Source organism: Belonocnema kinseyi, chromosome 9 (assembly GCF_010883055.1).
Source record: "Belonocnema kinseyi isolate 2016_QV_RU_SX_M_011 chromosome 9, B_treatae_v1, whole genome shotgun sequence".
NCBI classification, from domain to species: domain Eukaryota; kingdom Metazoa; phylum Arthropoda; class Insecta; order Hymenoptera; family Cynipidae; genus Belonocnema; species Belonocnema kinseyi.
The window spans coordinates 96,010,254-96,023,768 of NC_046665.1; the positions used below are offsets into that span (position 1 = coordinate 96,010,254).

The window sequence follows — 13,515 nt, forward strand, 5'->3', positions numbered from 1 at the left end:
CTTAGTGTTTTCATAATTCAAAACTAGTTCTCAATAAATTCGGGTTTTGTAGATAAAAAATACAAACTTTACATATTCTTACTTTCTCTAAGGCACTTTCTATTTTTAAGATATGCATTTCAATTTCAATATTATTACATATTGAGAGCTGTTTTCTTTTTAAAAAATGTATGTTTAAAGTGAATTTTAATTAAAATGAAAATAGTCGAACTTTCAATTAACCATACATCAATTTTCAACCAAAAATGGAAAAATTTAATTTTTGGTACAATTACTAGCCAAAGAACGAATTTTCTGTAAAGAAATCGCTGAATGTTCAATAAAAAAATATGTTTAAATAAAAGTTAATTATTAACCAAAAAGTCGAATTTTTCATTTAAAAAAAGACAATTTTAAACGAAAAAGATTAGTTTTGTACCGGAAAATACGAATTTTCAACTAAAAAAGGCCAATTCTCAATCAAAAACGAAAGTTACATTTTTAGTTGAAAAATTAATTTTAAAAAAGCAAAACAAACTAATTTTTAATAAAATAGTTTAATTTTCAACCAAAGTAATTAAATAATTGTTACCAAAACAGATAACTTTTAACTTAAGGGATGAATTTTCCTCGGAATTTTCAACTTAAATTATAAATATTAAACTGATATGGCTTTAAAAAGTCAGTTAAAAAAATTAATGTTTAATTTAAAAAAATAAAAACAAGTTTTCAACAAAAGAAATGAATATTCAACTTTTCACGAAAAAAAGGTTTATTTTCAGCGAATAATGTAATACTAGATATTATAACCAAAAAAGACGAATTTTCAAATAAATAGTTGAATCCTCCAACAAAATTCATCCCATAATTTAGCGAATTAGCACGTAAAAAAATACATGTCTGCTATCTTTGTATGTACTAAAACATAATTCAAAATGAAGAAAATCGGTGAGGTACTCCTGAGGAAACAATAAATTAACTGTAGGGGTAACTCACCCCTTGCAATGAATTTTCTTCAAAAACACTTAAACATGTGCAATTTTATTTTTAATTTTCTTAATAACTGCAAAATATACATTGAAGTTCAGCTGATTTGAAAATTTCTCTATAAAAAAATTATATTCACCCCTGTAAAAAATAAGGGTTGCAACCCCACGACATAAAAAATATGTACCACTCAGCCTATTATTGTAAAAAATTATTAATGTGACCCTTGTCCGAACATAGACGACAGACCTAAAAACCTATTTGCCTCCCTAAGCAAAATTCAACGAAGTTATGTACATTAAGAATAATAACTAGTATGGTAAACATAATCCTTCGCTGGATCGATTGGGTATGTAGTCTTTACTGAATTCACAGATGCAGCAAAACCTATTTGATATCTCTTATCTACCGCCTCGCAGATCCGAAAATTATACTAAACCTAACACGAGAATAGTGGCATTATTCTTGAATTTAATTAAAGCATCACACGTGTTCTAAATTTTAAAAAGCAAGCGACCGTGGAGATAAAGAAAAAGTTATTGTAAAAAAGGAGATACGAGACGGATTATTAAAGAGAGTATCGGAAATTTTTAGAGAGACAAAAAGCAGGGTAAAGGTATAACAGAGCAAGAGGTAGTTCCTGGTTGGTGAGAGGAGTAAGAAAAATATGTCCTCTGACCTTACTTTTATTTAATATATTAATAATAAAATATAAATAAAAAATTTAATAAATTAATTAAAGAGAAAAGGTTGGGTAGGAGTTAGGATGCGTAGGAGAAATTAAAGTTGATGAGATAATGTGCAATAGAGTATGGTGAGGAGAGGGGTCGCTTGAGTTATGGAAGGAAGAAGTATTGGTACCCATAGTGAAGAAAGGCTATCCAACTATCCAGTAAATAAGCTGATTAAAGGGTAGAATGTGGTAATGATAGCAATGTTTGTTGAATCAAAGGCAGTGTTTGACTCATTAGACCGAGGCGACACAGAATAAGTTATAGTGAGAAAGGGGATACAAGGCGGATGAATAAAGAGAGCATCGGAAGTATTTAGAGAAACAAATGCAGCATAAAAGTAGGAGAACAAGTAGAGGATAATGGACGGTGAGATGGAAAGCAATAAAGTTAGAAGAAGTAAAAAAAGTTTGAACATTTGGGATATACCTTGTAAAGAAATGGAGATCATAGAGCTCATATAAGATAAATGGTAAACAAGAAGCAGGGGTGATAAAACAGATATGGGGAATAGGAAAAAAAGGTAAATAAAAATTAGAGAAGGAAAATGTGGTTATTTGATACACTGGTATGGTCGATATTCGGTTATCGAGCGGAGATATGGGGATGAAAAGAAGGGAAAGAGATTGAGAGTTTACAAGAAAGTTATATAAGGTGGACAGTAGGAGTAGACTGCGACGCCGGGATAAATTGTGAAAGAAGAAGCGGAAGGGGTAAAATGAACTACTAGAGGGAGAAAGAGGGCATTTAAATTTGAGACTAAACCCAGAGAGGGAAAGGGAGAGGAGTTAGCGAGAAAGTGTTTGATGGAGGTAGAAGAAAGGAGGAGGTGGGCGATAGAATTAATGAGTTGAGAAGAAAGGAGCGAGTTCTTTAATGCTAGAGATATTGAAGGAGGAACTGGAGTAAACTATAAAAAATTGAAAAAAGGGAGCCGGAATGAAAATTAATAGATAGATGAGGGATGATTAAAGAATCAAAATATAATAAATGGTACAAGATGACGAACAAAGGAAGGAGTATGAAAGGATTTAGAAAAGGGATAGAGAGAGAAGATGGGCCAGAATAGGAAGATTTTGATTGGGAAACGAGGTAAGGGAAAGGAAGTATTGGAAAAGAAAGAAAACAAAAAGTGCTGAATCTGTGAATGGGAAGACGAAACATGGGATCGTGTATGAGAAGATTGTAGGGGAAGAATGGAAGATAAAGGAAGCTGGCAAGCGAATGTGCTATAGATTCTGGGGGAGGATGGATTGGGAAATAGTGGATGAAGGATTTGTTGAGGACTAAAGGAGCGAATGAAAAAGAATGAATGTGAAAAAAAGTTGCAAAATGGAGGTACAGAGAAGTTAAAGAAAAAGGAAACGGAGGTTTCTCAGGTTAGATGCGTAAAGATTTCTAAGAAATGGTTATGTTATAGGAACAGTAAATTAAGCTTCACTTGCGCTCTCGCTCTCTCTCTCTCTTCTCTCTATCTCTCTCCTCTCCCCCCCCCCTCTCTCTGTTGCTTGCACTCTCGCTTTGGATCGACCGTTCGCTAACACGTCCCTAATTATTCTAACGTAAAGAATAGAAATAAGGATCTAGACAGAAGATTTTATGTAAGTACTGATTAATTAAATAATACCAGAAACATAATCATTTCTTGAATTTTGCTTTAGAGTCCATGAATTTGAATTATAAATTAAATTTCTATTTTATCTTCTTATACTTGAAATTCAGTGCAGATGTAGGTAAAATTAATGTGGGTACTATATTAAATTCAATTTAAACCGCTTCACTATCCTAACTTTCCAAGCAAATATATTGCATTTTGAGCAAAATGAATGAATCTTTAACTGGAATAGATAAATTTTAAACTAAAATGATGTATTTTTAACTAAAGCATTTAACCTGCATCAAAGTTGTTTTATATTCAACCAAAAAATCGAATTTGTAACTAAAATGAAGAATATAAAAGATATAAAAAATAGAAAGATGATTTTTCAAATAACAAAATTAATTTTCGAACGAAAATCTCAATTTCTACCAATTACGATTTTTCAATTATCAAACAGAAATGTAATAGTTCAAATTTTAGACAAAAAGATTAACTTTCAACCAAACTAATGAATTTTGAACTTAGATAATGTATCTTCAACTAAAATGATAGAATATTCCATTGGACTAGTTAAATTTTCAGTAAAAAAATATTTAAAACAAAATTCATTTAAAAAATATAGTAACATTTTCGACCATCTGATGATTTATTTTCGAAATGATAAATCTTCAGCTAAAATAGTTGAATTTTCAACAACAAAAAAATCAATTTTCAAACCAAATCAAATAGTTTAATTTCGTACTAAAAAAATTATTCTCCACAAGAAATACCAAGAAAAAAAGAAAACAAAATTTTAACCAAAGTGATAAATTTGAAACAAAGTGATGAATTTTCAACTGGAATACTTGAATTTTAAACACAAAAGGTAATATTTAAAAATTAAGAAAATTAATTTTCAACCAAACTTATGATTTTTAAACTAAAATTATTCATCTTCAACCGGAATAGTTATGTTTTCAACCAAAATACATTAATTTGAAACGAAGAAGATTAATTTCTACAAAAAACGACGAATTGTTAACAAAATACATGAATTTTTAACAGAGAAAGATAAATTGTCAACGAAAAATTGAACAGTTAAATTATCATTTAGAATAATTAATAGAATATTCCATTGCAATAATTACAGTTTAAGCTTAAAAAAATTATTATTTTTAACAAAAGATGAATTTTTAACTAAGAAACTTAAATTGTGAAACAAAAATTGAATAGTTAAATTATCAGCTTAAAAAAAATTGTCAAAAAAACAACAAATTTCCAACAAAATAGCTCATATTTTAAATAGAGATGAATCTTCAATCAAAATGGTAAGTTTTCAAACAAAAAAGTTGATTTTTAACAAGAGTTTAACTTTCAACCAAGTATATAATATTTTTACGAAAAGATTAATCATGAGCAAAATATATAGTATTATATATTTTAACCAATAAAGATTCTTTTTTTACTAAAAAACTGTTGAATTCACCGAAAAAAGCTTCTTTTTTATATTGAATACAAATCTTTTTATTACTTAAAATTTCAAAAGTTGAACAGTTTTTTCACTGAAAAATTCTGTGTTCGAATGCTCAATAATTTGCACGTGTAAATTGGAAGTTTTTTAACACTTTTCAATTAAAACATTAAAAATTAAATGCATTCGGTTCGAAAAATATAAATCCAAGTTATCATTTTTAATACCCTAAATTGAAGAGTCAATCAACGCATTTGAAATGTTTCAAAATTATGTAATTTGAAGCAGTTTTAAGGTAGAAAAATTAAAAATTGAACGATTAAATTTTTTTATAAACTGAACATAACTTCAACTAAAAGTTATTTTTATTTTTAACAGTTTAAAAAACCTTAAAATGATTTAAAATTTTATTTCCAAATCTTGGAACATTTACATGCTGTTTGAACTTTTCAAAAATTTAAAATTATTTTTTATATTTTTTCAGAACTGCTTAACATCTTTTAAAATTATTCGAGTTTTTCCGTAATTTTTTTTTTTAGTTCTGCAAAATTGAAAAAATTCCCTTAAAATCCTTTCAAAATTCTTTAAAAGCTTTGAAATTTGTTGTTCGAAATCTTTCAAAATCTATATTTGATTTCAAATTAGGCCGCGCACTAGTTGCATCGAAATTTTGGTACAAATAACCGTATTTTGTCGGTACACGTAGACACTTCGTTTAAATTATTTGAAATAATTTTAAATTTTAAATTAATTTTGAACTTGTTCAAAGCTTCTAAAAAATTCTTTTACTTACTAGGATTTTTTCTAAGAATAACAGATTTTTAGTTTTTATTTATATATCGAAATTCAACTGTTTGACTTACAATTTAAATTTTTTAAAATAAAACAATTAAAATTGTAAAGTTCAAAGTTTAGATTTTTTGCTTAGATTTTTTGTTTAGTTTTCAAATTTAATTTATAATTACTGATTTTAAATGAACAAACAAATATTTCTAAATATTAAGTAATTGTTCTGATTCTTAATTGAAAAATTCCAAATTGAATGGTTTAAGATGGAATATTTTGGACTGAAATAATTTTTGAAAAATAAATAACATTTTCATTCTTAGAGTACCATTTAATTTTTTAAATCATGAATTAATTTATATTCACAGTTGATCAACTAAAAATGTTTTTCATCCGAAATTAAAAAAGATCACAATTTAACCCTTTCCGACATACATTTTTCAGGGAAACGAGTTTTCATGAAAATTAGTATATAGGGGTTTCTGTGGTCGCTGATTACGAATTTGAACTCAGATTTGAAAATTCAAAATGGCGGGTCCAATATGGCGGCTAAAGTTTGGCATATTTTTTTTTTTTTCTAAAAATTGGTATACGGGGGTTTTTGGGATCACTGATCACGAATTTGAACTCAGATTTAGAAAATTCAAAATGGTGGATCCAATATGGCGACTTAAATTTGGAATATTTTTGGATTTTTTTAGAATTGGTATATAGGGGTTTTTTGGAGTCGCTAATCACGAATCCGAACTCAGATTTAAAAAATTCAAAATGGCGGGTCCAATATAGCTGCTAAAATTTGGATTTTTTTTTTTGAAAATTGGTGTACAGGGGTTTTTGATATCTCTGATCACGAATCTGAACTTAGATTTTGGACATTCAAAATGGCGAGCCAAAATTCAATATATTTCTAAATTGTTTTTTGAAAGTTGGCACAGGCAGGGGTCGCTGATCTTGAATTTGTATTCAAAATGACAAATATTCAGAATATTAAGGTTTGAAAACATATACACCTACTCACCTAAAACATTGATAAGTACTAATTTTCTGAATTTTCAAAATCTAAATTCAGATTCGTGTTCAATGATTCCAGAAATCCTTGTACACTAATTTAAAAAAACAAAATCCAGAAAACCTTATTATTTTGACCACCATTTTGGATCCGTCATTTTAGATTTTCAGGGTCTGATTTCAGATTCGTAATCAGCGACCCCGAAATCCTCTGTATACCAATTTTCAGAAAAAAATTCAAAAATACTCCAATTTTCGGGCGCCATCTTGGATCCACCATTTTAAATTTCCAACATCTGAGTTCATATTCGTGATCACTGACCCTAAAAACCCCTGTACACCAATTTTCATATAAAATCCAAAAATATTCCCAATTTCGGCAGCCATATTGGATCCGCCATTTTGAATTTTCAAAATCTGATTCCAGATTCATATTCAGCGACCCCAAAAACCCTAAGTACCCATTTTCATAAGAATATAATGGACAGTTTTTTCAATAATGAATTTTTTCAACAAAAAAGGCTTTTTTCATCTTTGTTTATAAGTATTAACAAATTATTTTAAAAATTTAGACCCTTCGCAGAAAAATTTCAATTTTCTAACATCCTGCGAGCATGAAATTAAAAAAAATCTGTGTAAAATCCAATAAAAACTACTCTGAAATCGCAAAAAATGATATGAAAAAAGGTGGGAATACGGTATTCTCACCATCCCGCAAAGGGTTAACTAATTATTTAAAAAGTGGTTAAAATCAAAGTTGAACAGATTTTTTATTCTAAAAATTTTTGTGAAATTCACGGTAAAAAAATAAATTAACTCTCATTTCACGGTTTATCATATTGCCAGGTCTTTATAACGTTCGTTCCACTGCATGCTCTGTGGCAGGTCGCTGATCACTCTCTCCAGCAATCACCCAAGGTGAAGAGCTTCATTATCCCAGAATTCTATGCGAAACTTATTTCTCCACATTTTAGCCCCTTTCATATCAATAAATCAAAAATCGAATTTTAAATAACTGCATGGATTATGATTAAGAGCTTCTCGAATTCGTATAGATGAATATATTATAAGGAAGCCAAGAGTTAGCTTTGCCTGAGTAAATTGGATTGCTCGTAATAGTGCGGGAGCGAGTATTTTTTGCCAAAGAAGCAAGGAATTCTTATCCCGCTATCTGTGCAAATTCTGTCTCCTAATAAACTTTATTCGAATGATGCATCACTGTCGTGGACGGAGAAGAAGTCTCGGATTGCAGCCTTTCGATTCCCTTTCAAAGGGAAACTAATTTCTATCGACACCAGAGCTGGAAAAAATTCAGTCTGCCAGGAAATCTTGGCAGAATCTTCGGCGGCATTGCCCTGAGTGATGTTCTGAAATTTATCTACACTGAAAAAAAATTTGCATTGAATCAAGTAGGCTAATTTACTTGGCTGATTTTACTTGAAAGAAGCAAGTATTTTCTTTTTACAAGGGACCGATTTTCTTGAATCAAGAAAATAATAGAATCAGGACAACTATTTGAATCAAGAATATACTTACTCGAAGCAAATAATTTTAACTATTTTATAAAAATAGATTTTAAAAAAGTGTTATTAATTTTGAAATAATTATGCAAGACTCAAAAGTAATTTCATTCCTAAAATTATTAAAATGTTATAAATATACTGCGTCTATAATTTTTTTCGCTGATTATCTGTATGTATTAATCTACTTAAAATTAAATCATTTCGAATTTTTTTAACCCCCAAAACATTTTTGTAAATAATAAAAAATAAATATGTGACAGCATCAAACAAAGTTATAAGCTTTAAAAAATGCTTAAAAATACAATTATTACGTTTTCTTCATAATTTAAAAAAATATTATGCATTTATAAAGCAAAATAATGAAGGAAAAAGAATTCAATAACATTTTTAAAAAGTTTATTAAGAATGCATTTTATTTTATGAACGAATAATTAAGAAATTGACAATTAGAATTTTTTCAAATAAAAGAATTGAGAATGCAAGGAGGAAACAAACAAACCTGCAAGTTCTTGCACCAAACGTTTCTTTACAGAATTCTTTTTTCTTCTGATTTCGAAGTATTTTATACTTGAAATAAAAATAAAATATCGAGCACTTTTTTAAATGGATAATATTTAAACTAGCGATCAATTCTTTTTTACATATTTTAAATTATTTTTGTTTGGAATTGTTATTTTAAATTAAAAACAGAATTAAAAAGTACCATAAAAGAATTAAATAAATCTGAAACTGTACGTTTTACAGAGGTTTTCAAAAATCAGAAAATATTTATTTGTCACTGAGGTTATTAAAGCGTTTTTCAACTCGAAAGTTATTAATTTTTTATAAGCTTTAGATCGTTTTTAGCGGATTACATTTTTTAAAGAAAAAAGTATTGAGCCCTTTGTAAAATAAGTGAAGTTCAATTATTTTTTGCATATTTTAAATTGTTGTTTTAGGAAAGCAATTCCATATTCAAATCTTAGTAAACAATGTATACTCAAAGCATTCGATAAATTAAAAACTTTGTAGTTTGTGTAAATTTTCGTATAGCAGAACATTATTTTTTGTCATTGTTGTTATTAAAGAATTTTTGTACATGCAACTTTTCGTTATTATTCATTACCATTGGGTCATTTTTAAGCGTTTTAAATATTTAGAAACAACAAGTGTTAAGTCCCTTGTTAAATAAGTGAAACTTACTTCGCCTTTTCACATATTTTATATTATTGTTTAGAAAATTTTATTTTTCATTAGAAATTGAGTAAGAGAGTATTATATACAATAAAAGAGTTGGATAAATTGAAAGCTGCGCATTTTATGGAGAATTTTTGTTTATTGTTTATTACTTTTAGATATTTTATAATATTTTTAAATATATTAAGAAAACAAAAGTATAGAGCCTTTTTTAAAATAAGTAAAATTCAATTCTGAAATTTTTATAAATAAAAAATGGTATATTAAAGTCTCTCGAAAATTTTCAAGTATCATCACGTTCCACAACGTTTAGTTTGAAGATGGTTGAGTTCACCATACGACTTCGTACGACACTGCCTTGAAATTCTTACTCGAAATTTTGTCACAGAGATCTAAGTGCTTCGACAGCGAAGTCGGTAGAGCGCGCGCTTAGAGCACTAGTTCTTCAGGTAGTTTAGGTAGGGTTCGAATCCTCGTGGAGTGCGATTTTTCAAAGAGATTAAGCGTGCGATTATATTTGTAAGTAACAGTGTGCGAGAATTACGTGTTTTAATGATTTAAAAAATGAAGATTATATAACAATAATTGATCCGATCCTTCATATTCTTATATTAAGAAAATATATTCTTGAAGTGGATCAGAAATGATTTCTTGGAAGTGAACAATGTTCTACATTTGAATACATCTCTATATGAAGTTACACAATAAAGTTTGAGAATAATAAAATGCGATTGACTTGAATCAAGAAACATTTACTTGATTCAAGATGTTTTTTTTCAGTGTATAGGAATTTTTGATAAACGAGAAAGGGAATATTTTATTTTTTATAGATTGAATATTTATTTCGAATTTCGTGTATTTTCTTATAAAATATTTACAGTCTTGTAGAATGGCTTACGTAATATACGATATTTTGTATTCGTTTCAAAACGAATTTATTATATTTCACTTAAACTTAAAAAAAAAATAAATAAAAATAAAATGATAACAAAAGTTTAGAACTAAATACTGGCATTATAAATACTAAACTAAGCTTTCAATATGAAACTCAGCATATATGGAAAATTAGTCTCGCCACTGGAACATAAATAACTTAATACTAATGTTTTTTTTTTAAGTCTAGCAATTGACTTATCTGCGATTAATTTTAAACAATAAATAATATATATCTAACTTCTTAATAACTGCTTCAAATAAATATTTTAAGTAAATCTGGCAAGTTAAATACTGCGGTTTAATTATAAAATAATCTACCTACCTACTCATACTCTTTGTTAATCCTGCTATGAATTATCATTTCAAAGAATTCAACTTTTAATTTGTCAGTCATAAATCTTCTAAAAAATAAAATACTTTTCTGATAGAGCAAACATGCATATTGAATATTCATGAAAGCATAATATGTATCCATAATTTAAAAATCAGATCTCAAGTTTTTAACGAATCGCTAAAGAGCGATAATAATTATTTGTCAACAAAGCCTTGCTTTCAGTACCTTAGGAAAAATGATAAAAATTGAAAAAATATTCACATCGCTGTGAACAGAAAATAATTTTCAGCCTACATTTTTTCATGAAATTAAATAAATATTTTAAAATAACAATACAACATGTAAATACTTGTTTCTGGTAGATGATTATCCACAAGGAAAGACTGCCAATTACGAACTTCAATTTTGTGAATAAATAAATTTAAAATTCAGTTTTTCTGTCAAAAAAGGTATTAAAAAATTATTATTTGCATAATTTTTGAATATTACTTAAAGGAAATTATGTTTATAAACATTCTGATGATTAAGAAATGCAGGCAGCGAGAATCGAACGGCGACGAATATTTCAAACTCAATTTTCTCGAAAAAATCGAAAAAGCGCACATTACTGATTTGGCAAAGTAATACTCAGGTAATGATCTTTCATTTCAAAAAATTAGAAATGAAAATAAAATTAACAAGGCTCTGAAAGCAGAACCGAACGAGCGCTCGAGCAGTAGGTAGTAGTGGGGATGGCGCGCAGAAAACGCGGCGAAAGAGGGAACGGTCTTCGCGTTTTCTGTGCGTCATCCCCACTACTACCTACTACTCGAGCGCTCGTTCAGTTCTGCTTTCCAAGCCTTCAATTAAGAGTCTTCCTTACAAAATAAAATTAGAGTGCCTCACTGAATACTGATCTGATTTCATGAAAAATTGTCATTTAAGCTTTCACGAAATAGTTTTGCGTTGATTCATTTTGACGCACCCGGCAGCTATCATTTCTTCAACAATAAAAACAGGTTGTTCTTCATTAGTAATATCCACAAGAACAACTTCATAAGTATCAATAATTTCCCGATCTAATTGAACAAAAATAGCTCCTAATTTCCTATCAATACCTGTCATACTATTCAAAATTTCTACTCCTTTCATCTCACACCCTTTCCTCTTGACTGGCTTAACATTAAAAAGTCTACAGTGTATCGCTTGTGGCGGTAAAGAAGCAAAAAGTCGATGCAAGGGATAAAAAGATTGCTCAGTCATGTCCAAGGTGAGAACTTTTCCAAAATCCACAGACATGCCCAGGACAGTTTTGGTTGAAAAAGTTACACTGAAAACGAGGAAGCGAATCCAGAGTCCATTATAATTGACCACATTGTAGGAATATGGACGCAGCATGTAAGGTGGAACTTGATGACAAGATCCTTGACCTCCAGGTCCATAAAAAATTGCCAAGGATTGTTTTAAAGTGTAGTAACTGTCCATCTCTTCTCGTAATTTCACGAAGAACAATAGAGGATCGACGACACTGATGACTTCGACTTCTCTAGTGAGAGAATTATTTACAATCTCACTCGTCTGACGTTGTGCAAGATGTTCTCCAGGACCTAGATATTCAGCCGGAACGTCCATTTCTTAATTATCGCTGAAAGAAAGATAGACTAAGCAACACTTTCAGATGTGGATTTTATCATAGTCTGGAATGGGTGGGAGGCTTATCACTATAAGAAAAGAAATTATCACACTCAGACTCAGACATTGGAATTTCAAAATTCTAACTCTTATAACTGAAGATTTGTTTTCTTTTAAAGTTTTAACTTTTAAAATAGAACCTTAACATTTTTAATGAGGGAGTTTACCGAAAATTCAAATTTAACATATAAAAAATAGCTTTTTTTATACAAATTATTAATTAAAATGTATACTTAATTCGGAAAACAAAGTTAAATTGTTAGCCATTCGGTTTTCAAATGAAAAAATTTAATACTTTAAGTGCGGTCAATTTTTCTTGCATGTTTTGAATTTCGCGAATATAACATTCAGGGTGGCCGTTTTAAACAAGGAAAAAAATTCCCAGTAATTTCCCGCTTTTTTCCCGGTTCGGAAACATTTTTCACCGTCAATGAAATCAAAAAATCGAACACTAAAGATAAAAAAAATTCCATGTTAGTAATAAAAATTTGTCTGCAAATAGAAGCCCTCAAAGTAGAACTGGTGAATTTTAAACTTTTAAAATTGAAGTTCAGAAGTTTTTTTTTCGAAAAATTCGTATTGAAATGTTCAATAAGTTAAACGTATAAAATGGAAATTAGTAACACTTCCGTATTAAACAAGTATAAATGAAATGCAGATAAGCTGCCAAATTTAGAATTATTAACTTTTATAAATTATAGAGTTCAAAGATTCAGAATCAGTTCAAAAGATATAAATCCACGTTATCATTTTAAATGCTCTAAATAAAAAAATGAATCAATGAACTTAAAAATTGTCAAAATTATATTATTTTAAGGAATTTTAAGTAAGAAACATTAAAAATTGAAACTTTTTTAATAGAACACTTCTTAAATTAGAAGTTCAATTATTTTCATTTTAAATAGTTTAAACATCCTTAAATCATTGAAAAGCTTGAAAATCTTGAGAAATCTAGAAGTAGTTTTTAATTTGTTCACATTTGAAATTATTTTAAAAAATTTTCAGAACTTCTAAATATCTTTTAAAATGAATTGAATTGTTCCTAAAATTTTTAGGAAATCCTGAAAATTTGAAAAACTTTTCGTAAAATGTTAATGTATTAGATAAAAATTTATCATTTCTTATTTGTGAAGAAATTTGAGTAATTTTATGAGATATTTAGAAGTTAAAAAAATCAAAATTAATTTAAAACTTGAAATCATAGCCTAATTTAAAACAAGATGTAGATTTGTGCAGATTTCAAAAGAAAATTTTAAAAATTTTCAAGAATTGTGAAAGGCTTTAAAAGAATAAAAACATTTTCTGAAAATTCCTAGGAATATTAAAAGAATATT

At 28.4% G+C, this 13,515-nt stretch overlaps 1 protein-coding gene across 1 annotated transcript in view; it reads right to left on the reverse strand.

Annotated features, from left to right (window-relative positions):
* Positions 1-10,240: 10,240 nt before the first annotated feature.
* LOC117180765 overlaps positions 10,241-13,515 on the reverse strand; it is a 24,639-nt gene continuing 21,364 nt past the window's right edge. Inside the window, exon 3 of the mRNA XM_033373261.1 lies at positions 10,241-12,134. Within this exon, the coding sequence (XP_033229152.1) occupies positions 11,438-12,121 (684 nt within the window). The 5' untranslated portion in view covers positions 12,122-12,134 and the 3' untranslated portion in view covers positions 10,241-11,437. The remainder of the gene's footprint in view (positions 12,135-13,515) is intronic.